Genomic DNA, 27,600 nt, shown 5'->3' on the forward strand with positions numbered 1-27,600 from the left:
ATGGCAGCTTGTAAATTCAAACTGGGGTTTGCCCACTCGGCGCAGGAGGCTGAGGGGGAAACTGATTTACTGGCAGTGAGGGCAGCGAGGAAACATCAGCCCTGCTTTGTCACAGGTGAGCTGGGGATGCTCAAGGTTGGATTTTTCTGGAAAATCCCAGAATTTGGGCTGGAAGGGACCTTAGGGATCATCTCATTCCACCCCTGGACACTTTCACCATCCCAGGCTGCTCCAAGCCCATCCAGCCTGGTCTTGGGCACTGCCAGGGATCCAGGGGCAGCCACAGCTGCTCTGGGAATTCTGAATTCCATCCCAGGGAAGGATTTCTTCCCAGTATCATCAACATTCATGGCAATTTTCCTCCATTAGCCAAGAGTGAGGGATAGCAGGAGGGTCCTCACCTGCCATTCACAGCCTTTAGTAATGCCTCAGGTTTGAGTTTTTGTATTTCTCAGGTTCTGTGCTGCTTTAGTGTGTATTTTATTTGCAGACAGTAAATAAGGTACACACTAAAGTGTATTTTAGTTTGTGTGTGGGTCCAGGTTCACATGAGGGGATGGTGAGCTCAGAGCAGGGAGATAAAACAATTCCTGCTCCAGCTGGGGACCAAGGACAAATGATCCAAATCTCAGCCCCAAGAGCACAAACAACAGAGAAAAACAAGAAGGATGGGATTGCATGGGCTGGAGCTGGAATTGGCAATTAACTCCAGTACACAAATGGAGCAGAACTTATAAAAGTGATAGACCCCATGACCTGTTGTCCATTTTTGTGACTTTTTGGGTTTTATCTTGGGTGCAGCCCTGCACGGGCTGGGGCTGTAATTGGACAATTAACTGCAAGATGCAAATGGAGCAGAATTTATAGAAATGTGAGACCCCATGATCTGTTGTCCATTTTTGTGACCATTTTGGTTCATCTTGGGTTCATTTTGTGACTGTTTTGGTTCATCTCGGGCTCAGCCCTGGCTGGGCCCTTGTGCTGCCCAATGTGGATCCACTGAGGCCTCCTAATAAATAAATGAATTAATTAACTCCGTCTGGTTTCACAAGGCATCATTAGAACGGATGGAAGTGATGCATCAGGTGAGATAAATCATGTTCATGTGGGGCTCCTGATAAAAATCAAGAGGCTTTCCAAGAAAAGAAGCTGCAAAGGAAGAGCTCACTGGAAGTCAAAGAGGTGAGGGTGGGTGCATTGCCCACAGCTTCCAGAACAAACACAACATTCTAAAATTGGCTTTAGAAGGACGTCAGATCCCTCAGATCAGCCCATGATGGAGGTGGGCTGGTGCCCAAAGCCAGAACTGACTGAATTCCCCTCTCGCACTGCTGAGACATGCAACTTGTGGAGAGATTCTTCAGATGAGTCTGCCTTCTGTGGTTTCCTGGAGTCTGGTGTCGGGCTATAAAACCCTGCTGGGAGCGGGGTGAGACCCCAGAAGCTCGAAGGGACCCACAGCAGGCTGGGATGGAGCACCTGCAGAGCCTCCTGCTGCCCCTCGTGCTGGTGATGTGCCCCCCAGCCAGCAGCAGTAAGTAGAGTGGGTTGGGAATTTATAAAATCAGAGGGTTTTGGGGAAAGCTGCAAAAGGCAGGCTTCAGATACAGCAGAGGTGTATTAGAGCTAAGCAGCAGCCATGAGATAGGTCAGCAGAAAAACTGTTTAAACTGTAGAAAAGCAAGGATGAATAGAACAATGGTCTGTGTATTAACGCTTGTCTAGAATAACTCTCTAAGCTACAGAAAAGTTTATCTAGCAAGAAATTAGGAAGGTTAAAGCTTAATAATGGAGCTCTGTGCGTTGTGTTTCAAGGCTTACAAGTAAGTATTGTATTTGAAATAAGCAAGCATTGTTTAACCAACGGAATGTGTGCTTATAGTGATTGGATAGAACCACTGTCAATATAGAATATATACTATACAGATATAAATACTGTCAATGTGCTTTTGCTTTGTGTGATTGGTCAAGAAGCTTATAAAGAGAGTTGTAACATTAAGTTTTCTGGCCTGCTGCCTAGATTGTGAGCTGCTAGCATCTTTCCATTGTCATAACCATGTAATGAGACTGATGCTGGGAAATAAAACAGCTCAAGGCACGTTCCACAGCAGCCCCGTCTCGTTCGTGTCTGTAAATAATCCCCCTTGCTGGTGTCAGAGTGGGTTGGGGATGGATAAATCTCATCTCTGTGCCCTCCAAAATCCTCATTCCCATCCCCATCCATTGCAGGTTACCCCTGGAGGTGGAGGGAGAGAGGAGAAGCCAGGACACAGCCTGCTCCCTACGTGGCCCTTCTGCAGGGCAAGGACAACCACAGCTGTGGGGGGTTCCTGGTGGCTCCAGCCTGGGTGATGACAGCGGCTCAGTGCCTCCAGTGAGTCCTGCACTGAGGGCTCTGCACCTCCAGGGCCTGGGGAACAGCTCCTCTGGGGAGGGGTCACAGCTGGAGGCACCTCAGCCAACAGCTGGGAATGTCTTGGATGGCAGGAAAACCCTGGGGACAGATTGGGGATAGGGACTGCCCTGAGCCCCATCTCCCTCCCAGCCCTGGGGACAGCTTGGGGACAGCCCTGGGGACAGCCCTGAGCCCCATTTGCCTGGGGACAGGCTTGGGGACATCTTGGGAACAGTTTGGGGACAGCCCTGAGCCTCATCTCCCTCCCCAACCTTTGGGACAGCCTTGGGGACAGCCCTGAGCCCCATTTTCCTGGGGACACCCCTGGGACAGCCCTGAGCTCCATTTCCATCCCCAGCCCTGAGCTCCATTTCCATCCCCAGCCCACCCTCAGGTATTTTCCCTGATTTTTCCCCCTCCATGACTTGTTTTGTTTTCCCCAGCTGTCAGCAATGGGAGCTCAGGGTGGTTTCTCCCCTCGCTGTCAGGCTTTGTCCTTTCTGCCATCAAAATCTCTGCTGGCAGAATTATTCCCTATGAAATCCATTCCTCTGTTCCTAAAAATATTCCAGTTCCTTGCCCAGCCCTTTTCCACCCCTCTGGCTGGGGTATGGATGGACAGGAGGATTTTTCCAGGTGTGGCTCCCACATAGCCCAGGGCTGATTTAGAAATAAATATCCTGATTTAGAAATAAATGATAAATGATTTAGAAATAAATATTCTTATTTAGAAATAAATGATAAATGATTTAGAAATAAATATCCTGATTTAGAAATCCCTGGACTTCCATGGGACTTGTGGAGCCCAGAATAAGGAGAGTATTGGAACAAAGGTGGCCAGCTTGAGGTCTGAGCACTGAGATAAAGGAGATAAAGGAGGGATAAAGGAGATAAAGGAGGGATAAAGAAGAAATAAAGGAGAAAAAGGAGAGATTAAGGAGATAAAGGAGCCCTTGCTCTGCCTCTTGGCTGGGCACATTCACTGGCAGAGCTCCTTGGTTCCACCATTCTTCTTTAAAAATGATATATGTAATATATTTATATATTAATTATACATAAATATATTATATTATATTATATTATATAATATTATATTATATTATATTATATTATATTATATTATATTATATTATATTATATTATATTATATTATATTATATTATATTATATTATATTATATTATGTTGTTTTTATATTATGTTGTTTTTATATTTTATATTTTATTTTATATATTTTATATTTTATATTTTATATTTTATCTATTTTATTTTTATCTATTTTATTTTATATATAATATATATAATATATTATATATATTATATATTATATATATTATATATATTATATTATATATTATATATTATATTATTGTTGTTATATAAATATATATTTTAATATAATATATAAAAATACACATATTTATATAATATATAGATAGATAGATAGATAGATAGATATAGATATTTATATAATGATATAATATATTTTGTGCATAGGGAATATCTATTTACACTGCATTGTGCAATTGGGCTGTCCTGGCCATGCCCTGGGGGATGAACCTCAGTGTCCCCAGGTGGGACAGGGACAGGCTGGTGACACCCCTGTGCTCGATGTCACCAGGCACAAACCTCTGAGTGTCATCCTGGGAGCCCAAAGCCTGCAGAGGAGAGAGGGAAGCTGGCAAACCTTCCAGGTGAAGGAGTACCACAGCTACCCAGGCTTTACCAGCCCCAAGGAGGGCAAGGACATCCTCCTGCTGAAGGTAACCATGAGCACCCTGAGCTGCAGCCCTGGGGCACCAGGGCATGGTGGATCCCAGGGCAAACACTCATCTCTGTGTTTTCTCCTCTCTTTTTCTCTTTTTATCTCTGGTTTTTTGTGCCCTCACCCAGCTGAATGGCAATGCCAGCAGCAATGGCCACGTCAGGCCCATTTCCTTGGAGAAATCCAAAATTCGGGGTGGCGCCGAGTGCAGCCTGGCTGGCTGGGGGGACAGGACGGCCACTGTCACCATCACCAGGCAGAGGGACTGCCTCAACCACTACCCAGGCCTTGCTGACAACCTCATTTGTGGCCAGAGCTCACCCTCCAAGGTACCTGGAAAGGTCAGTGTGCTCAGGGAGGGGAGGCTTGAGCTGGGGCAAGGCACTGACAACAGGATCCTTGTGGATCCTTGCGCTCTCCCATGGCACAGGAGGAGCTGGGAGTCCCAGCAATGATTCACCCTGAGCCTCAATGTTGGTCTGAGTGAGTTTTGTGTCTGGAGCCAGCAGAAAGGCAGAAATGGAGGTTTATTGCTCCCAGACAAAGCTGTGACCTTGTGGGAGCAGAGTTGCCTGGAGAAAAGGAGGCTCAGAGGTCACCTTATTGCTCTCTTAGAGGTCACCTTATTGCTCTCTACGCCTTCCTGAAGGGAGGTTGGGACAGGTGGGGTTGGGTCTCTTCCACCAGGCGGCACTGACAGAACCAGAGGACACAGTGGATATTGGGTATTAGGAAGAAATTTTTCACCAAAAGAATAATCAAGCACTGGGATGCTCTTCCCAAGGAGGTGGTGGAATCATCATCTCTGGATGTGTTTAGAAAAAGACTGGACATGGCACTTGGTGCTATAGTCTGGTTGAGGTGTTAGTTGATGATCTTAGAGGTCTTTTCCAACCTCATTATTCTGGAATTCTGGGATTCTGTGATTCTGATTCTCAGTGATTCTGGGATTCTGATCCTCTGGGATTCTGTGATTCTGAGATTCTGATTCTCAGTGATTGTGGGACTCTGGGATTCTGATTCTCAGTGATTCTGGGATTTTGTGATTCTGTGATTCTGTTATCCTCACCCACTGCAGTCCAGGCTCTGCTGGGCAAATCCTGCCCTGAATTTGCAGCCTCCCTCCCTCCCTCCTTCCCTGCAGCTCCACCACCCAGCCCTGATTTATCTCTCTCCTCCTTTTCACAGGGTGATGCTGGGGATCCTCTGGTCTGCAACAACAAAGCCTTTGGCATCTTCTCCTACAGGCACAACAACTGGCCTGGCTTCTACACCCACATTGCTCCTTACCTGCCCTGGGTCCACAGTGTCATGAAATCCTTGTGAGGATGGGGCACTGCAGAGCCCCATCCCCACCAGCTTTTATTCCCTTTCTCCCTGGGAACATCTGCCCTGCTCCTGGTGGATGTGGCAGGGGTTTCTCTGCGAGCTCTGCCCGTGCTGGGGCTGGCACAGAGGAGCTGCCTGGGCTGGGTTTGTGCCCTGGGCTCCTGCCCTGCTGTGCCCTTGGTGGCTCCAGCTGTGGAGAGGAGCAGCAGCACAGCCCCAGAGAGGTGCCAGCAGCTCAGGGGGTGTCTGGGACCCTCGGGGGTTCCAAATCCTGCATGAGGAGATCAGAGGGATGCAGAGAGCAGCCTGTAATTTCTGCCATTTGTGGCATGTCTGGGTGTCCTCTGCCCCATTTTGGGCTCCAAGGACACTCCCAGTGCTTCACGGCTGCTCTCCCAACGTCTGAATCCTGCTGCCTCCTTTGTCCCCTCCTCTGCAGCCCCAGTGTTGGCAGAACACATAAAACCAATAAATCTCATCAGCATTTCCAAGCGTTTTCCCGGTGCTGTTTGGATTTCTCTGGGGCCCTGGCTCCAGTGCTGAGCAGCTCAGGAGAAAGCCACAGCTCCAAGAGCTGAATCCCAAACTGGAGATTTCTACCCCAAACCAGTGACCTCCATTTCTCCATTTTCTGCCCTCTAAACCTCCAGAACAGAGCTCCAGTCTGGATTTCAGATTGGACTCTCTTCACTCCCTCCAGGGATCTCCAAGCTGGTCCTTGGGTGGGATTTTGTCTCTCCCATCCTTTCCCCCCTCTCAGTTCTACCCCATCCCACCTCTGGCTGCCAAATCAGCACCTTCCTTCCCCCCAGGGCACCTCTGGCACTCTCAGTGCTCATTGTGGCACCCTGAGTCATCTTTTTAGTGATGCTGGCAGCAAAGAGAGGAACCTCACAGCCCCACCACGGCCTGACAAGTCAGGAAATATTTTATTTCTGGTTGTGGTTTTTAAGACAAAAATATACAAACCCTGCCTTTTCTACAATAGAGCTTAAACATATTGCAACCTGAGGAAATTAATCTGGAGAATTTGGAAAGAGACCAAGTGAGAGGAGCTCAAACACTTCCGTTAGATGTTTGGGATTTCATTTACAGAAACATTTCTGGGGAGTGTTTGCCTTTCCTTGTGCTCACCTCTGCCCAAAGGTGACTTGTCAGAGGCCATTCCAACATCTGTGGCAGCACTGGACACAAAACACAAGGACAAAGATGTGAAGACTCCAAATATTTTCCAAACCTTATAATTCAAAATGTCTAAAAGTCCCCAGGTCACTCACCTGACCAAGAAAAGCTGCAGCTGAGCAGAGTTATCAGTGTGGTTTTTGCTGTGGGTGGTGTTGCACAAGGAAAGCACCTCGAGCACATTTCTGCTGAGTTTTCCATGCCCAGAGTGCCCTCTTTGGGTTGGCAACAGGGTTTGTTCTTCAGGGTCCTGTCTCTAAACAACTTCCAAACGGATCCAACAAAATTCGCCTCCTCCAGTTTGGAAACAAATTCATGGCTGAGCTGAGGAAAGGCTCCTCTTATCCCCAGGGTTCTTTACATCATTTAATCTGCTCTGAATCAAGGGTTGCAAAGCTGATATTGAGATTTTTTTTTTTTTCCTGAGGCTACCAAATCCTGCCCAGAAGAATTCTATTCTATTCTATTCTATTCTATTCTATTCTATTCTATTCTATCTATTCTATTCATTTCTATTCATTTCTATTCATTTCTATTCTATTCATTTCTATTCATTTCTATTTATTTCTATTTCTATTTCTATTCTACTCTATTCAACCCCCAGGGTTCTTTACATCATTTAATCTGCTCTGAATCAAGGGTTGCAAAGATGATATTGAGAAGAGATTTCTTTTTTCTGAGGCTGCCAAATTCTGCCCAGAAGAATCTATTCTATTTTTTTCTATTTTATTCTATATTCTATTCTATTCTAATTCTATTCTATTCTATTCTATTCTATTCTATTCTATTCTATTCTATTCTATTCATTTCTATTTCTATTTCTATTCTACTCTATTCAACCCCCAGGGTTCTTTACATCATTTAATCTGCTCTGAATCAAGGGTTGCAAAGATGATATTGAGAAGAGATTTCTTTTTTCTGAGGCTGCCAAATTCTGCCCAGAAGAATCTATTCTATTTCTTTTCTATTCTATTCTATATTCTATTCTATTCTATTCTATTCATTTCTATTCATTTCTATTTCTATTTCTATTCTACTCTATTCAACCCCCAGGGTTCTTTACATCATTTAATCTGCTCTGAATCAAGGGTTGCAAAGATGATATTGAGAAGAGATTTCTTTTTTCTGAGGCTGCCAAATTCTGCCCAGAAGAATCTATTCTATTTTTTTCTATTTTATTCTATATTCTATTCTATTCTATTCTATTCTATTCTATTCTATTCTATTCTATTCTATTCATTTCTATTCATTTCTATTCATTTCTATTCATTTCTATTTCTATTCTACTCTATGCAACCCCCAGGGTTCTTTACATCATTTAATCTGCTCTGAATCAAGGGTGGCAAAGATGATATTGAGAAGAGATTTCTTTTTTCTGAGCCTGCCAAATCCTGCCCAGAAGAATCTATTCTATTTCTTTTCTATTCTATTCTATATTCTATTCTATTCTATTCTATTCTATTCTATTCTATTCTATTCTATTCTATTCTATCCTATCCTATCCTATCCTATCCTATTCATTTCTATTTATTTCTATTTCTATTCTACTCTATTCAACCCCCAGGGTTCTTTACATCATTTAATCTGCTCTGAATCAAGGGTTGCAAAGATGATATTGAGATTTCTTCTTTTTCTGAGCCTGCCAAATCCTGCCCAGAAGAATTTATTCTATTCCATTAAATTCCATTCTATTCTAATTCTATTCTAATTCTATTCTAATTCTATTCTTATGCTATTTCATTTCTAATTCTATTCTATTCCCAGTGCTCCTCCTGTGTCACCTCTTGGGCAGCTGGAGCCCAAATTCCTGACTCACTGGGAGGGAGGATGGAAGCAGCAGAGCAGGAGGGACCTGTCCTTGGGGAGCTCCATCATTTCTTTCCATGGCCAGGAGCTACAGATGCTCCCCTGAGATGAAGGAGGAGCAGCTCCAGGACAGGGAACAGCCCTGAGAAGCCACATCCTCACCCAGCTCAGCAGCTGGGGTTACCCAGAAGCTCCACACAGCCCAAATGTGGAGGCTTTGTCACACATTTCAGCCACAAAAACTCTTCTAAAGCCATGAGTTCTCCAGCCACAGTGGTGGAGATGGTACAAGAATTAAATTAGGCTGGATTTCCTGGTCAGGCTGCATGGCAGGAGATAAAGCAGCTCCAGGACAATTATACCAAACTGGTGTCACTGGGAGAGCACACAGGAAACAGCTTGGGGTGGGATAAGCCCTGGCTGAGCCCAGGGCTCAAGAAACTCTTGACAGAAACGTTCCAACAGCAGCTGCCATCGCACAGGCCAGGCTGCTCCTGAGCCCTGTGTGGGACCAGGAAAACACAGGGGACAAACCTGGGGCACAGGAGGGAGGCTTTATATTCCTGCTTTATAAATTCCACATGGCATTTTACTTTTATGCTGGACAGATGTTTCCCTCTCTTCCCCAGAGGGCAAAGGGAATGCTCAAAGGAAAGAGGAATATTCTATTCTATTCTATTCTATTCTATTCTATTCTATTCTATTCTATTCTATTCTATTCTATTCTATTCTATTCTATTCCTTTTCTGCTCCCAGCCCTGTCCAGCCTGGCCTTGGGCACTGCCAGGGATCCAGGGGCAGCCCCAGCTGCTCTGGGAATTCTGAATTCTATTCCAGCTCCTCCCAACCCTCCCAGGGAAGGATTTCTTCCCACAATCATCAGTTCCATGTTACAAACACATTCATGGCAATTTTGCTCCATTAGCCAAGAGTGAGGGAGAGCAGGAGGGTCCTCACCTGACACTCACAGCCTTTAGTGATGCCTCAGGTTTGAGTTTTTCTATTTTTCACATTCTGTGCTGCTTTAGTGGGTGGGTCTGGGTTCACATGAGGGGATGGTGAGCTCTGTGCACAGAGCAGGGAGACAAAACAATTCCTGCTCCAGCTGGGGACCAAGGACAAATGACCCAAATCTCAGGCCCAGGAGCACAAACACTGTGGAATGGAGAGAGAAAAACAAGGATGGGACTGCATGGGGTAAAGCTGGAATGGGACAATGAACTCCAATATGCAAATGGAGCAGAACTGATCAAAGTGAGAGATCCTGTGATATGTTGTCCATTTTGTGGCCATTTTGGGTTGTGCTGCCCAAGGTGGATCCATTGTGGCCTCTGAATAAATCCCTATTTTTATTTTTTGTATTTTATTCTTTAGCTCTGTCTAGGGTCTGTTCAGGTCACCCTTGACAAGGCCCCAGGGCTGGAGTGGTCCTTGGGAAAGCAGCAAGTGTGAGCCTGCTGTTCCCTCAGCTGCCTCCTTCCCTGGGCTGCTCCAGGAACAGCCCCACTCACACCTGAGGCTGCAAAAGGCCTTTGACACCCAGGATTTCCCCCCAGCTGGAAATACTGGGTGTTAAAACTTCATTTTTTCCCCCTCAACTTGTTGCTTTGGTTTATTTAAACAGAGCAGATTTGGCTCTTTGCAGAGAACACAACACATTACTCAGGACGCAAACACTGACTCTGCTCCCCAGCTGCTGAGGGGACAGAGCCTCTCAGAAAAGCAACAAAAACTCACCCAAAAAGCTGGAAAAATGACAATTTAAATCCTTGCCAGTGCTCTGGCCACCACACCATTGTTCCCTTCCTGGTGGGAGCCAACAAAACGTCTCAGGAGCTGCAGTTTCACCTGGGCTAAGTGACCTTGGAGGGAGCAGAACATCCTCAGCTGCAGCTTCCTGAAAACACAGGAAACCTTTACAGAGAGGAAATTGGCCATCTCTACCCACTCCCAGCTGATTTAGTGCAACATTCCTGGAGAATGAGCCCAGAGAAAAGGAATTAAGCTCTATAAACTCCATCTCAGGAAATCTCTCTGTGGAAGTTTTCATTTTCACAGTCAGGGATGATTTTAAGCCATGTTTTATATTTCTGTTTCTAACAGACAAGACTGGAAGCAGTTCTGGTCCCACCAACATTCCTGCTATTGGCAGCAAGATTTCCTGCTTGGAATTGTGCCTGCAAAGGGCTGACAGCACAGCAAGAGGCAGCAGCAAACACCAACCCTCAGCAATCCTGCTCCAAAATCCTGGAAAACTTCAAACCAAGATGCCACCATTGCATCCCTGCACCTTAAACCCCCAACCAGACCCTGCTCACATTTCAGAGTTAATGGTAAAATGCATTATATGTAATTATGGGCTATTATATCTTTTATTTACCAAAACATGCTTTGTTTCTATGCCTGAGAATCCTGATTTTCTGACAGGAGGCAGAGCTGCAGATCCCACAGGGTACCAGGGAGGAAGAGGAGAGAAGAAACACACACACAACCACCACACGGCTTTTAGGAACAAAATTTATTCCAATTTCAAACAGAGAGTTTATTTCAGGAGAAAGATATGAAAATCAATTTCCATCAGATATTTCTGTAATAAGCGTGAGTTGCCCAGCAGTCAGAGTGGGATCATTCCAAGAAACAATCCCACTCCTAGACTGGAATGAGACAGTTTGGAGTCTGAATAGATCCTGACACTGGGCATCTTATTCAGAAACTCCTTTCCCCTACCCTCTTCCCTCCCCGCCCCCCAACACGCACAACAATACATGCATTGCAAATGACAAGGTTTAAAAACAGCATTTTATATAGTATTCTTTTTAAATAGGATAATGTTTAAATTGTCTTAAATCAGGATCCTATAATATACAAGTATAACCAAATAATTTCCACCACATTGGCACTTGTAAAGAGTCTCTGGCACTACTAAAAGAAGGGGCATTGGCACAAACCATACTCTTAAAAAACTGGGTGCTGCATAACACACTTTATCTCTGCTGGACTCTAACGACCTGGGCTCTGTACAGGACAATACAATGGTCAGCACACTCTGGAAGTACTTTTTTTTTTTTTTTGTCTTTTTTTTTTTTTTTTCTGTTTGTTTTTTTAAGTATTTTTTGTCTTTTTTTTTTTTTTTTAAACCAATAAAACACATGAAGAAAAACCATAGTTGAACGCAAGGCCAACATTGCTAGGAAGCAACAACAAGAGACCAAAGAATCCAAGTGGAGGAGAAGGGAGGGAGGGAGGGAGGGAGGGAGGAAGGGCAGGAGCTGACACGCTGCAGCTGGAAGGGGCTTTTGCTCACCAGGTAGCCAATCCACATGGGATGGTGAAGGAAAAGGGATGCTCCTCTGCTCACTGGCTTCAAGTTTCAAACTAGTTCCAAGTATGTTGGTTTCTTCAACAGAACAAAGGTTAAAAGTGCACAAGGAGCAGAGGTTGGCAAGGAGACCCAACTCCTCAGGCTCTGGATTCCCTACAACAACAACCCAATTTTTACCTTCCTTCTGAAAGTCACTCTCAGCCTGCAGAGAGCTCTGACAGGCCTCACTTTCAGAAAGGTTGATACAGGCAAATTTGGTTTTAAGGTTTGGCACTTTTGCATTTGCCAGCCAACAGAGACAGGAGCCAGCTGTGCAGGAACACTGCACTGGCCAAGCTGGAGGCACACGAGCAGCTGCTCACTAAGGAAAGCACGTGCTGATAACACTGCAATCTTCTCACACATGATACAGCCACAGACAACTCCAGGTGACAGGTACAGCTCTGACCCATTCCTACCCCAGTCCAGGAGGAGGTTTCACAACTCAACAAGAGCCACTGAGCAAAGCTCAGCCCTTCCCTCCCCTCCCTGAGCCACTCCTCAGGCCAACCCAACCCAAGCAGGTGCCCCACATTTCCCAAATCCTTGTGCCCACAGCTTCCCTCCATGCAGAGTCACTCTGCAAGAGACAGATGCCAAGATCCCTCCTCCTGTGCCAGGGCAGCAGCTCTTAAAGAAAGGGGAAGGTACAAAACCAGACCAAAAAAAAAAATAAAGTTTCTGATTCAAGTGGAAGTACCACCATCATTCACCTTGGAAAAGAGAAACTTCTGGGAAGTTATTTTCCAAGAACCTGTGTATCTCAGTGCCAGGCTCATTGCTGGCAACAGCTGTAGTGTGAACCATTTACAAAAGGATCACAGAAGCAGAAGAGGTTGGTGCTGCTGTCTGCTTCAGAGGAACAGCACATAGAATACATTAAGATGATTATAAATTCCTCTTTATAAGACAATTTCTACAAACTGGATCATTTTGGCATAAAGATGAAAACAAAAAAAAAAAAAAAACAAAACAAAAAAAAAAGCAGTAAAATTGATGCAAAGCTGTCTGACACATGGGAATCCCTCCTCATTCCTCCCAAGGATTAAATGCAGTCCAGAGCATGGCTAGTCTAAAGAGATGCTATGTTTCCCTCAGACTGGCTCTTCAGCTGTTGGTCCCATGGCTACTGTTCCACCTCGAGCTCTGGAATCACCTGGAGCAGAGCTTGCTTTGCTCTGTAGCACTCTGAGCACACAGAGGCTTCTGGAAAATGAGGGAACCAGCAACAGAATGGTTCAAAATCATGTCCCTCCATGATTTAGTGTTCTAGATCAAAGCATCTTAAGCATCTCAGACAGTTAGATTTACTCTTACAACGTTGTGCAAAACACTGATGTAGTGCTCTGTCTACAAAAGAGACAAAATATCAACAGCCCCCTCCAACAGTGCAGCTCGTTTTGGCTTTTTTTTCTACTGGCAGCCTTCGAGGGGGCAATCTGGTTGATCCAGAGAATTTGGACCCAATTCTTCTTGTTGGAATTGAAACAGGAGCATCAGTGACTGACACACACCCAGTGGGTCTCACCTCCTGCTTCCCTCTCTCTCTCCCTGCCTTGCCAATGCACTTCTTCCTCCAGGCTGGCAGCAGCACCTTGATTTGCCTCAGCTCCTGCAAAACCAAACTCTCCTCCTGCTCAGTGGAGATTCAGTGGCATTGAGAATCCACAATTTCCTCTATTCTACTTTCCAGCTGGTGCTGCTGCCTCTGTCCTGTCCTTTCAGCACCTTGATTTGCCTCAGCTCCTGCAAAACCAAACTCTCCTATGTGCAAAGGCTTCTCCTCCTGCTCAGTGGAGATTCAGTGGCATTGAGAATCCACAATTTCATCCACTCTGCCTTCAAACTGGTGCTGCTGCCTCTGTCCTCTCCTTTCAGCACCTTGATTTGCCTCAGCTCCTGCAAAATGAAGCTTTAAAGCTCTCCTATGTGCAAAGGTTTCTCCTCCTGCTCAGTGGAGATTCAGGTGGCACTGAGAATTCATAACTTCATCTATTCTGCCTTCAAACTGGTGCTGCTGCCTCTCTCCTCCTCTCCTGCTGCACCAAGTGCAGCCAGGGCAGGGCTCTCTGCATTCTGCAGCAGCCACTGCTAACAATTAATTAATTCATTAACCACTGCTACCACCCTGCAGCAAGGATGGGTGCAAATCCTCCAAAGAGGGGAATGCATCAACAGGAGGGACAGAACTCCCTCCCCAAGAGCCATCCTCAAGCTCCCAAAGGAACAATCCTGGCAGAGCCTCTCACCCTCCAGCTCTGGTCCTCTCCAACTCTGCAAGGCTGAGGAATTCTTACAAAGTCATTCACACACTGGCACAAAATGCAATTAAAACAAGGCTTGATTGCTATTAGGCAGCAAGAAAAGACCTAGAGGATGGCACAAGATTAAGGTTTTCAATGCAGGCAAAGTCTGATGTTGGAATGCCACAATCACTCAGTGTGCTTTTGGTAACTGCTGCATAGAGAAGTTGCTCATTGATGTCAAAAACTCTTCCCAACAAAAACAGTTCCTCTCTGCAGACTGAGCCTTGTGCACACATGGCCACGTGCTTGTGGTGTGGGTGGGATGTGTTTGTGTGTGTGGGGAAAAAAAAAATAAAAAAATGAAATAAAGGTGAAATAAAAATGAAATAAAAAAAGAACAATTACAGTCAGGCACTTCCCCAGGCTCAGCAGCTATTGCTCCAAGAGCTTCCATCATTTGTAGTCCATGAACAAAATACAGCAACACATAGCAAACTATGTATAGAACATCAATAATTTAAAAAAAGAAAAAATCACAGTCTCCATACCTTTTATAATTGATAACAAAAAATTACTCAGAACATATAAAGAATGGAAAAGTGATGGCTTTTTTTTTTGTTTGTTTGTTTTGCCTTTTTCTTTTTTTTTTTTGCACAATAGTTGGAGAGCAATTGCTCCTCCCCAACATTTCATCACAGTGAACCATGGAGCGTGTCCTGGGGAAGGAAAGGGAAAATAGGAAGGGAAGGAAGCAGAATTAGCAAATTAATTACACCAGAGGCACCCTATAGCACAAGGCAAAGGGACCAGTAGCATTCTGCACTCCCACAGTCCAGTGAATTCACAATCTCAGCTGGAAAGTGTTGGGGATTTTTTGTTTTCCTCTACATTTACCACGGGAATGAAAGGGGGGAAAAAATAAAATGAAAAAAAAAAAAACAAAAGTGGCTTAGCAACAAAGGAAAGATCAAGATGAGGCTGCCTTAGCTGCTTGGCAAAAATTAAGAAGTAAGCAAGGTGCTGAAGAAATGAGGCATATCCCCGTTAACTGTGACATAAAAGCAATTTGTTAAAAATATGAAATCAACTATTCTGTGGACAGAGACATGAGACTCCAGGGTAACACCGAGCACTTGCCACTCCACAGATCAGACAATTTGCAATCATTACATCATCAAAAATTAAAACTTTTTTTTTTTTATCCTGTCATATTTAAAATTTCTTTTTTTTTTGTTTTGTTTTGTTTTTTTTTTTGTCTTTTCTTCACAAAGAAGCCTCTCAAGGGGCAAGAGCAGAGCAGGTCAAACCAGGTTGTATTCCTTCAGGTTGAGCTGTAGGATGGTGTCCTTGACAGCTGCAAAGACGAAACGGATGTTTTCTGTGTCTGTGGCACATGTGAAATGGGAATAGATGATTTTATCACTGTCGGGATTTAAATCCACAAACATCTTGAGGATGAACTCACGGGCTGCCTGGGCATCCCTCTGTGGGCCTGCAGCAAACAGAGACACCAGTGAATGCCTTCACTCCCCCACATCCAGCAGCAATTTTATCCTAAGGGTTACACAGCTTTAAAGATGAAATTAAGATTATTTATGGGATCAAAGCTCCAGGAGATGAAGTGCCTTATGGTTTTCAGGTGTTTAACCAAATCTCTGGGCACTTTGCAGTTTTGATGGGTCAGTTCAGCCCCTGCTTTGGAATTCAGGCCCAGGGTGGGAGCATCCACTGGGAAACAGTGGCAGATACTGGACAGACACCCCTAAATGCCCTCCCATGGAAATGGGGTGTACACTTCTTCCTAATATACATTTCTTCCTAATATACAGTGAAACCAGTGAATGGTTTCAGCAGCACTTTTTTCCTAAGGGTTACACAGCTTTAAAGAAGGAATTAAGATTATTTATGGAGATGAAGTGCCTTATGGTTTTCAGGTGTTTAACCAAATCCCTGGGCACTTTGATGGGTCAGTTCAGACCCTGGCTGGGAGCATCCACTGGGAAACAGTGGCAGATGCTGGACAGACACCCCTAAATGCCCTCCCATGGAAATGGGGTCTACATTTCTTCCTAATATATATTTCTTCCTAATATCCAGTGAAACCAGTGAATGGTTTCACTCCCATGATCCAGCAGCACTTTTTTCCTAAGGGTTACAGAGCTTCAAAGAAGAAATTAAGATTATTTATGGGATTAAAGCTCCCATAGTGAAGTGTCTTATGCTTTTCTGGGCACTCTGCAGTTTTGATGGGTCAGTTCAGACCCTGGCTGGGAGCATCCACTGAGAAACAGTGGCAGATACTGGACAGACACCCCTAAATGCCCTCCCATGGAAATGGGGTCTACAGGTGAATCTCACAGTCTGAAAGACACAAGTGTGAATTTCGGAAATAAAGAGTTACTGCCAGTCAAAATACAGTCAGTCTGATCCAGCTGGTCACCTCACAGGAGCTAAAAATGCAGATTTTGGCCAGCTTTTAATTCACATTGCTGACAAGTCCCCAGAAAATAATCACCTAGCACAATTTCTTTCACTGCTGTTGTTGTATGGCAAATACCATCTCTTGAGAGGAAATCTGATGGGCAAGCTCCCACTCACAGGCCATGCTGCATCCTTGAAGGAGCTGCTTGCAGGATAAAATGGAAGCTGGGATGTGTCTCCAGCTGTTAAAGCTCCATCTGAAGTTTGGAACCCAACAAACTCCATCCCCTGTTTGGGAAGCAGCTCTTCACCCATTCCCAACCTGCTGGAAAAACTTGAGCTCCAAGCAGGAACTCCAGATGTGGGAGGACACACCAACACAATTCCACTGGTCCTCTAAATAGTAAAAGCTGTTTGCAAGATAGTAATTCTTCCTTTACTTCATATTTTTTAAGCAAATAATTGCAGAATTAGAGCATGGCAAGAGGAGTATTGCCTGATTTATCCTCCACCACTTTGATTTTATTTTCAGCCCTGTACAGATGTGTTACCAACCAGCTTTAAATGCACTCAGCTGAAGAGCCTGAAATAATATTTTGGCTAAGGAGTTTTGTTTCAGATGGGAAATTCTCTGTTTCACATAGATATTATTTCCCCACAACAGCAGATGGATTTCTGCTAATAAGCTAATAAGAATTTCAAGCTGCAGAAGATTTTGGTTTTAGCACCATCATTTAAACAACTTGACCAGGTGGTTTCTCAAAACAAAGACTGAAATCACCTCTTAACTAGAGGGTTAAAAGATCCAGAATATCAGGAAATTGTCATGGGTATGAAACTGGTTTTATGTAGAAGTTAGACTTCCATTGTGCACATTGGAGGGGTAAATTCTTCATTTAGGAGAGGCTCATTATTTCATCATCTTACCAGATTCCACTTCTCTATGCACAATTAAGATATTTTTGTGATGTTTTCTTATTGCTGTAGGCATTTTTTCTCCAATTAATGCTTTTTCCACTTCTGAGTGTTCTTTAAAAAATAAATAAATTTTAACCAAATCACCTCCACCCCACCAAGTGTTCCCTCTTAAAATCCACTCACCATCAAACTCTGGGAAATAGTCAACAAGGTGGGAATACAGGATCTTGTCTTCCAACAAATCTTTCTTGTTGAGAAAGAGGATAACAGAAGAGTTTTGGAACCATGGATAAGTTATAATGGTTCGAAAGAGAGCTTTACTCTCTTCCATCCGGTTCTGAAAGCAGAAAAACAAAACCCTGTTTGCACAGAGGAGCACTAAAATCCCTTTTTGCTGTAGGAATTCAGCATCTCAAACATTATACACAAAATATTTTGGTCCCAGGTAGATTCTGGTTCAAGCTGGATCAGTAAATGGAAAGGAAATGCAAAATCTGAGGGACTCGAGGTTCATTTATTTGCCAAGCTTTTCACATCAAAAGATTTAAAAGTCATTTTATGCTTTAACAATCATGTGAGAGCACTGTCCAATGGTACCTTGTGAGCATTTTTTGTCTACTAGAAAAAGAGCAACTATTTTTATCTAACAGCATGGTTTTGATCTATTAGCAAGTGCTAAAATTCAGATTTGCACCTTCAAAGAGTGCAGTCAGCACCTCCCAGGACAGCAAAGCCTGAAGTAACTCAGTGCAGGAGGGGAAGGGGTGATTTGGGAGCACAGTGCATGGCACAGGGGACTTGGAAACTGCAGATAATTTCATTGTTCACTTGACAAGTCCAGATGATTTGAATGCCCTCTGCCTTTTCCATCCTCAGGGACATCATGACCTGTGGAGGCTCATGTTCCCTTTGCAACAAGAACTGAAGGCCAAAACCAATAAGAGCAGCTAATCCAACTTGGTACCAAGCAGCTGGGTACCAGCCTTTGAGGAAATACAAAGAAATTCCTCCCTCTTTCCCTTTCTTCCTTCTGCAGAGTTCCCACTCTTTGGCTCACCTCATTATCAGATTCCACCAGAACTTGGTCATATTCACTAAGTGCTACTAAAAACATGATGGAAGTCACATTTTCAAAGCAATGGATCCACTTCCTTCGTTCTGATCTCTGACCTCCAACATCCACCATTCTAAAGAAGAGAAGTAAATAAGAGTATCACAGAGGTAGCAAAGGAGCAGCAAACAATGAGAATTAATTTGGTTTTTTACCATTCCTGTTAACTGGCACAGGGGTATGACAGCATCTCTCTGTTAAAAAACCATCAAATTTACAAAATACAGCAAACTGCAAGAATGGCCACAGGTGAGTGATGCCAAATTCACCCTTCACCATTTTTGTTGCATTCTGCTCTGGTTTGCTCAGCAGCAGCAGCCCTGAGTCTGAAAAGACAAGTCCTTCAAAACTGTGCTCTGTCACATGAGCAAACTATTTTTATTTTTAATTAAAGCACCTGCTTGCCTCAAAGCTTCTCCCCCACCCAAATCTTTCTTTAGTTGTTACACTTTTATTGGAATGTGCTGTTTAACAGTCAAGCACTTCAGCCTCTCAATTTCAAGTCTCACCTGTACAGCTCACTAAAGTTATTCTGGCACTCACCTGAAGTGCCACACGTGGTTCACCTTTGAGAAAATCCTACACCCACTCCCAGTTGTTGGTTTTTTTTTTTTTTTTTGCTGTTTTTCTACTCAGCAAAACAGAACAGGGAGAGGAGAATTCTGCATTTCTGTAACCAAATGGTTTAAAAGAGGGGATGCAGGTTCCTTTATTCCTCTCTGGCAATGGCACAGTGTGGTGGGGAAGGGCAGAGAGAAACACAGGAATATTGCTGGGTTCAGCCTGGTCATGCCAGGCTCAGTTTCTGGTTTAAGCTTGCAAAGATCCTCTTGCTGCAGCAACTTTTGGTGCCACCCTGAGAGCACAAGGTGGGCACAGAAAATCAGCTCTCAAAGCAGGTGCTGTGTACAAAGAAGAATTTCTGCACAAAAAGTGTCAGCCCTTGGTGGCTTCAGCCTTCAACACATCCCTCAGCTGCCTCACAAATCACAATTTCAGCAGTGCAATCCTTCCCAGGAAGGACACCAAGATGGTTCCCTGGGTTGTGAAGTGTCACTGATTCAAAAGCAGGTTGAGTTGTGAATTTTGAGTTTTCTGACAGCCAAAACATCAGACCACCCATCACATATCCACTAAAACCACGTGGACACACTGAAGCAAGCCCCAATTTATCCTTCCTGAAGCCATGTCCCTGCTGAGCAGTAACATGAAGACACCTCCAGTACCTGAAGATAATATTCTCTAGGTCAAAGGGATATTCTATAATCCTGGTTGTAGGGACTCTAACCTGTGGCACATCTTGCTGAATTGCCTCAAAAATCACAATTTCATCAGTGCAATCCTTCCCAGGAAGGACACCAAGATGGTTCCCTGGGTTTGGAAGTGTCACTGATTCAAAAGCGAGTTGAGTTCTGAATTTTGAGTTTTCTGAGTTTCCACAACATAGGACCACCCCAACCAGACCACCACACATCCACTGAAACAAGCCCCAATTTATCCTTCCTGAAACCATCTCCCTGCTGAGCAGTAACACGAAGACACCTCAGTACCTGAAGATAATGTTCTCTAGGTCAAAGAGGTACTCTATAATCCTGGTTGTAGGGACTCTAACCTGTGGCACATCTTGCTGAGTTGCCTCAAAAATCACAATTTCAGCAGTGCAATCCTTCCCAGGAAGGACACCAAGATGGCTCCCTGGGTTTGGAAGTGTCACTGATTCAAAAGCAGGTTGAGTTGTAAATTTTTTGAGTTTTCTGAGTTTCCACAACATCAGACCACCACACATCCACTAAAACAAGCCCAAATTTATCCTTCCTGAAACCATGTCCCAGCTGAGCTGTAACACGAGGACACCTCAGTACCTGAAGATAATGTTCTCTAGGTCAAAGGGGTACTCTATGATCCCAGTTTTAGGGACTCTAACCTGTAGCACATCTTGCTGAGTTACCTCAAAAATCACAATTTCAGCAGTGCAATCCTTCCCAGGAAGGACACCAAGATGGCTCCCTGGGTTTGGAAGTGTCACTGATTCAAAAGCGAGTTGAGTTCTGAATTTTGAGTTGTGAATTTTGAGTTTTCTGAGTTTCCACAACATCAGACCACCCCAACCAGAGCACTACACATCCACTGAAACAAGCCCCAATTTATCCTTCCTGAAACCATCTCCCTGCTGAGCAGTAACATGAAGACACCTCCAGTACCTGAAGATAATATTCTCTAGGTCAAAGGGATATTCTATAATCCTGGTTGTAGGGACTCTAACCTGTAGCACATCTTGCTAGGTTGCCTCAAAAATCACAATTTCAGCAGTGCAATCCTTCCCAGGAAGGACACCAAGATGGTTCCCTGGGTTGTGAAGTGTCACTGATTCAAAAGCAGGTTGAGTTCTGAATTTTGAGTTGTGAATTTTGAGTTTTCTGAGTTTCCACAACATCAGACCACCACACATCCACTAAAACAAGCCCAAATTTATCCTTCCTGAAACCATGTCCCAGCTGAGCTGTAACACGAGGACACCTCAGTACCTGAAGATAATGTTCTCTAGGTCAAAGGGGTACTCTATGATCCCGGTTGTAGGGACTCTAACCCGTAGCACATCTTGCTGAGTTGGTAGATATCCTGGGGTGGCAATACGATCCACATCGCTGAGATAGCTGCAAACAGGACAGTGGAAAAAAAAAATAACAAAGGAAAAAGGAAAAAAAAACTACCTTAGGTTGCAGCATATAGAGATACAGATGGACAAATTGCTACATGAAGTCTTTCTGTAGAGTAATGAGAAAGGTAGAAGTTGTCTGGATTATTTTAAATATGATGTGGAAACTAATTAGAAAATATTTTTGGGGAACAGTAATTCACAAGCCAGATACACTAAAAACAACTTTATCCACTCTGTATAGGAGTGGGGAATACAATCTTTACAACAGAGGAAGTTTAGATGCTTTATGTTTCAGGATCAAGTCTCATCTGAGGTTTTCTACTTATAAATGCAGAAACACCCTCTGCACATTGCCAAACTTAATGGATTTGTAATTAATAAAATCTGAGTTACACATGGCAAACTTGATGAGAAGGAGCAGCACTCCTGCTGCCCAAGAGCCAGGATCAATACAGATGGAATAATGTGGAGATTCTGGCCTCAGGTACATCCTGAAGCAGATGCATGAACACCTCAGACTCCCAGGAAAAGCAGCAAATAATAGGCAAATAAACTCTGGACTTTCATTAATAAATAAATAAATTTGTTGGAGCATCACTCCCACCACAAGCATGCCAGTGATTGTGTACTTACTATTTAGCTGAGTCAGAAAGTTGATATTCTCTTCTCCTGTCATAACACTCTTGTATTCCAGGGTCATTCCACAATGTTTTAATTGCACTTACATATGGCTGCTCAAATGTCATGACCTTTTCTACATCCACTTCTCTGATCAGCACTGCATTGGCCTGGAGATTGAAAAGAAGAAGAAAAGAGAGAAAAATTTAAAATAAACCCCAAAACTGGGGGGTATAAAACCCCTACAATGGCTAAGCAAAGTAACTACCATAGCTTGTGGTGTTTGTGAGGTGATTATCCACACCTAGGGGCTTTTTCCAACGCCCCCAATACATAAAAAACAAAATGAAGTTCTGCACAGGTTACAGCAAGCAAAATCTGGCAGATTTTATTTATCAAAACCCTTCCACCATGCCTCACATAAAGCACAGGGAAAGATTTCTCACACTCTGCCTGTTCTCACCACAGACAGGAAAGGGGCACCATCTAATCCCTACAAATAATTACTCAAAATTAAATATTCAAAATTCAAAGCTCCAAGACATTCTGTGATAGGTCAGATAAAATACAACTTCAAAATATTAAGGATACTAAGGATTAAAAAAAGCAAAATATGCTAAAAAAAAAAAAATCTATTTTCCTGGCATGCCCTCACTCTCACTGTCCTCCCCCTCAAAAAGAGAAAATAATTTAGATCAGATCTGTCTAAAATTAATTCCTGGTCCTAAAATCAGCATGTTTCTGTGGTTGAGACCAAAATTCTTCAAGAAAGGTTTGTAGCCTTGGTCAGTAGCTATCAGAAAAACAGAAGCATTGCAGAAACAGGGGTAACCACCAGCACAGGTCTGCATCTTTTGGGTCCAGCATGGATTTTGCCAGCTTCAAGTTGCAATAAAAAAAGGAGCACATGAAAAGAAACATATTTAATAACTCTGAATCCTTGAAATGAGTAAAAATAACACCTCTCCTATCCCTTCCTATCCCACAACTCACTAGGCACATCATGCACCAACCATGCAAAATTCTTCTGTCCCTTAACACAACCAAGTAAAAGGAGTTGGGTATCAAGAAAATGCCATAAAAAGTTTATAGAAAAGAGTTCAGGGATGTTGAGGTTGCAATGCAGAAAAACACAAAGAAACAAAAACTCAAAATCCTCCCTGACTAAAGATTTGTCCAAAAACTGACCAACTTACCTTGTTCTGTTCATATTTGTACAGAATCTTCAGGGTTTCCATGGCTCTTATCATAGACTGCATGGCAGTGAAGATGTTTTGGTACACCAGCTTGGTGAAGCCTTTTTTGTCCTCTTCAGAGTAGCCTGAGCCATGAATTATACGCATTTGCTTAATGAACGTGCTCTTCCCACTCTCCCCAGTGCCTACAGGATGCAAAAAAGTGAATTAGGAGCCACCAGCAGCAAAATCCACCACAGATAAAAGCTCTTATCACTACACCCAAGCACACAACCCTCTTTTTGTCACTTAAAAGGCAGCCTGGAAGGAAGACACCTTGTCCTTTGCAGCAGCCTTCAAAAGTAGCTCTGGTACTTATTCCAAATCTCACATTACAGCCACTCCCACACGTCCTGCGTCAAGGGGCCCTTGCCCGTCACACCTGACCTATTCCCAGATACTCCAGCAAGATGCTACAACAGCCAGGAAGGGCCTGGACACACTCTCAAGGCAGCAAAAGCGCTACAAACCCAGCAGCGAATGGTCAGGAGAAGCCCAGCAAGCAGCAAATTTTGTTTTGTTCTAAATTGGCACAAAACGTTTTTCTACGCGGGAAGGGAAGAAGCAAACGCAACAGGAAAAAAATAAATCAACAGGAAAAAAAAATAAATCAAAAAAATAAATCAATAATAAATAAATAATAAATAAATAAAAGAGAACTGAGCTGAAGAAACTCCGAAGAAGGCAGGCAGCACATGTGCCTTGTAGCCCAAATTTTTGCTCCCTGTGGCAGGATTGCTGTGGAGGGGAGAGAGTTAAAAATGGCGTCTGGCAGGGAGAGCAGAGTAGGCCACTGCTCCAGCTGTCGGTGCCGTGCCTGGGTCCCCACGGGCTGCAGCCTGCTCTGCGAGGCCACTGCTTCCTTCTCCTCCTTCTTTTGCAGGTTTTACTGCCGGGCTGGGAGCAGACGGGAGGGCAGGACGCGGCGCAGGGCAGCGCTTCCTGCACCGTCACTCGGGCAGGTCCTTTCCACTCCTGCGTTTATGGCCCCGCACAGGAGTGTCACTCGGCATGTGAAGGCCACCAGATGATACCAAAGGACAGCGGGAACTTTCTAACAGGGTGAGCAGGAGGGGAAAACGCCGTCAGAGGGTGTACAGGCAGTTAGAATTGCTAAATTCACAATTCAACCCCCTGGTGACACCGCCCCGTGAGGGGACAGCCAGGCCAGGTCTCACTTGGGATCAGCTCAACTCCACATTTCAGCAGCCTAAATGGACACCACGACATTTCTGTGGACTGCTTTTGCTCAATCTTCTAAAATGTGTTATCATTGTGCAGGATATTGATAAAATACCCACACCTCTCTAACACAGTGGCCCAGCTCACCTGACTACACAGATCAAAAACTCAAAATATATCATGTCAGTGATACAAATCCTTTTGACCTGGAGTTAAAATGTTGGCAGAGCCCTAAAGGCACCACCACATCCTCCTCACACTAAGGAAGAGATGGATTCAGACAGGATCTCATTCATCCCAATACACAATTAATACTCCCATGTAGATACTCAGTTACTCATTTTATCTTGGTAGGTTAAAAGGCAAACAAATAAAAAATGCCCAGATAAAAAGCAACAAGCACCCAACTATGTTGAAATGAACAGCAAGAACTGACAGAAATCACCTCAGCAGTCAGAAATTAATATTATAGACACTATCAAATTGCAGCAAACTATGTCCATCTTGAATACAAAGGTGAACCCCAAGTGGGGGAAAAACTGGAAACTCAGATCTTTTGTGGTTTCTGTCACTGTGGTGAGAAATACTTCCTTGTCTTTTACCACAGTGACCAAAACTGAGAGGAAAAAAAAAAAAAAAAGTGGTGCTTCAAAGCATTTCAACAATGAAAATATAAAAGAAACCTCAACACCAGACCTTTGCTTGCCTCAGGACTTATGGGTTCAAACACAAATTCTTCCTGTCGCTCCATCACTGCCCTTTTTTGGTTTTGGGGGTTGGTTTTGCTCATTGATGGTGGGTTTTTGGTTTGGTTTTGGGTTTTTTGAAAGTTGCCTTTTGCTCTCCCTGAGGCAGCAGGTGACAAGCTCTGGTGGGCAAAATTTACAACTCTCAGGGCACAAAATCCTTTTTAATATGACAGGGGATAAGCTGAATTCATCACTTCTTCTTCCAATATATGAAAGCAGCAGAGTTTACAGTAACTTCCTCATGATCCCCCAGTAAATACATTGCTCAGTCAACAATATCCCATGCTTAATCACAAATAATTTTTGTACAAAACATCCTCCCCACCCAGTAAAAAGACAAATTCCTACTTTGTACCAGATGTCAATGTCCAACACCTTGAATTTCTTATTAACAGGTTCATCATTGATTAGCACTGTTATTCTTCACCCTAATTTCCTGTTTTAGGCTTCAACAAAGTAACTGTCACCAGATGCAGTGACAAGAAAAACGTAACAGTTTCTACAAGGTGGAAACTCCCTCCACACACTCAAAATTTTGGAGATTTTGGGAAAGTCCTCTCATTGAGCCAATCATTAATATTTGTAAATATAAGAACTGCATAAAACAGAGAACACAGGGAGAGAGAACACAAGTTACCTGTGCCAGCTGAAGGTGGGCAATGTGCTGTGACCAGTGAAAAGCATCCTGCAAAAATTGTCTACACCTAAAATATTGCTTATCCATTAATAACCACCTTCTATATGTTTTTTTTTTAATCTGATGCAGAATCTGTATCTTTTAGAAAAGCAGAAAGGATTCTTGAGCAATTTGAATTCTTTCTAAAGTGAAATATTTAGATCCAGTGGGATCTTCTTAACCCAGATCCATCCTATAGCGACAACCTATTTTGACACAGCTGCTTCTGTGGGACTGCTTTTAGGGAAGCATGAGAGTGAGGGACAAGAAGCCTTACAGAAACTGCCACAGCATCTCCAAAGAGCAGAAAAAGCCCTCAATTTTACCTTTCACACAAAGAATAGCAATACATTAATTGTGAAGGGTTTGGGGTGAAAAGGAGAGCCCTGGGGTTTATTTGACATTTATCACCAGGTATCAGTGTTGGTACTGGAGCCCTCCAAGGGGCTGGGCACACAGAGTCTCCCCCCACTTCTGCAAAGTATTTTTTTTTTTTTTTTCCACAAGGGTCAGCCTCCTTCCTCAGCTGGACCTTAATGGCTTGTCAACAGATCCATCAGATCTGCTTCAGATTTCGTCTCAAGATAATACAATATTCATGACACAAAGCAGGATATATCCGACACACAAGCAACGCTAAATCACGGCATGCACGAAAACTGAAACTTCAGCTCAAATTTTGGGGCTCCCTAGGCACGAACACCAAACTCACGCCTGCAAGCCTCAGTTTGCAGCAGATTACCCATCCCTGGAAACTCATCTGAGCACGGCACAGATGAAACTCCTGTTTCCAGCCTCAGACCTAGATTCTCAGGGCTGCACAGGTGATCTGCACCTCCGAACACCACGGGCATCTCCTCTCTGTGCATTCCCACTAACAGGGGAATGTCTGTCCCTTACAGAACCTCCACACCGCCCTGCCCAGCCCTTGCCCCAGGGGAAACTCTGCCTTTAGGAGCTGCAGGCCCGTTTTTCCACACATCCTGAAAAGCACCAAATTACAATTACACCAAATCCACCAGCGGATTCCCACACGCCACCCGAGCCCAGCGCACTGCTGAGAAACCTCTCCCCGAGACAAATTCACAAATTCGTGCGTGCCCGCCCTCAGCACCAGGAATTCCAGCCGCTTAGTTCCTGCTCGTGTCAAAACCCATTTTGACAGCGAACGCATCATAAAATCAAACAAAGGGCAGCCAATGAGGCGGCCGCCCCGCACGGCTCGGGAGCGGCCCCGAGCGCCGGGCTTGAGGCGGGGATGGCTCCCGCCGCTTCCCCGCCACACCCGCTCCCCGCCCGGCCCGGCCCGGCCACCCGGACCTGCCGAGCCCCGGGCCGGGCCCCGCGGCAGCCGCTGAGGCGGGACCGGCGCCGCGCTCCGCACGGACTCGCTCCCTCACTCACCCAGCAGCAGCAGCTTCAGCTCGCGGCGAGCGTCGCGCTTGTCCCTCCGCAGCTGCTTCTCGATCTCGGCGTTGATGCGCTTCGACTCCTTCACCTCGTCGCTCAGGCAACAGGCCATCATGGACTCCAGAGTCATGGTCGCGCCGCGGCCGGGACGCCCCCGCCCACCCCCCCACCCCCCCGGCACCGACCACCGTTCTCCGCACGGCCGGCAGCGCCCGGCCCGGCCCGGTCCCGCGTCCCGCGCCCCCTTCCCTCCCCACCCTCCCGCCCTGCGCGGCGCCGGCCCGGCCCGGCCTCGCCCCGGCCCCGAGTGCTGCGGCCGGGCCCAGCGCCAGCGCCGCCGCCGCCGCCCCCGCGCCGCTCTCGCCCGGCTGCGCCGCCGCTCCCTCCGCACGGCTCCGCCGAGACACCGACGAGCCGGCGCAACCCAACCCGCTGCCGCCGAAAACAAGCGCTGACTGACAGCGGCCGGGGCCAATGGGAGAGCGCGGCGCGCAACGGGGCGGGCCCGGACGGGAGGGACGCGGCGCCGCAGCCAATG

The 27,600-nt window shown here is 44.9% G+C and overlaps 2 protein-coding genes across 2 annotated transcripts; one reads left to right on the forward strand and one right to left on the reverse strand.

The window, feature by feature from the left end:
• On the forward strand, window positions 1-5,541 carry LOC132084747 (granzyme F-like). The gene is made up of 5 exons (XM_059490004.1): window positions 1-115; window positions 2,230-2,374; window positions 4,016-4,157; window positions 4,288-4,500; window positions 5,348-5,541. Exons 1-5 carry the CDS (start codon window positions 1-3, stop codon window positions 5,483-5,485), a joined length of 753 nt encoding a protein of 250 aa, XP_059345987.1. The 3' UTR covers window positions 5,486-5,541.
• A 5,438-nt stretch (window positions 5,542-10,979) lies between these two features.
• Window positions 10,980-27,232, reverse strand: GNA11 (G protein subunit alpha 11). The gene is made up of 7 exons (XM_059489929.1): window positions 27,057-27,232; window positions 23,007-23,191; window positions 21,826-21,980; window positions 21,059-21,187; window positions 18,480-18,609; window positions 17,606-17,759; window positions 10,980-15,575 (listed from the first exon to the last, which is right to left on the reverse strand). Exons 1-7 carry the CDS (start codon window positions 27,190-27,192, stop codon window positions 15,385-15,387), a joined length of 1,080 nt encoding a protein of 359 aa, XP_059345912.1. The 5' UTR covers window positions 27,193-27,232; the 3' UTR covers window positions 10,980-15,384.
• Window positions 27,233-27,600: the final 368 nt, after the last annotated feature.

The sequence above is a fragment of the Ammospiza nelsoni genome, chromosome 27 (genome assembly GCF_027579445.1).
Source record: "Ammospiza nelsoni isolate bAmmNel1 chromosome 27, bAmmNel1.pri, whole genome shotgun sequence".
Taxonomy (NCBI): Eukaryota; Metazoa; Chordata; class Aves; order Passeriformes; family Passerellidae; genus Ammospiza; species Ammospiza nelsoni.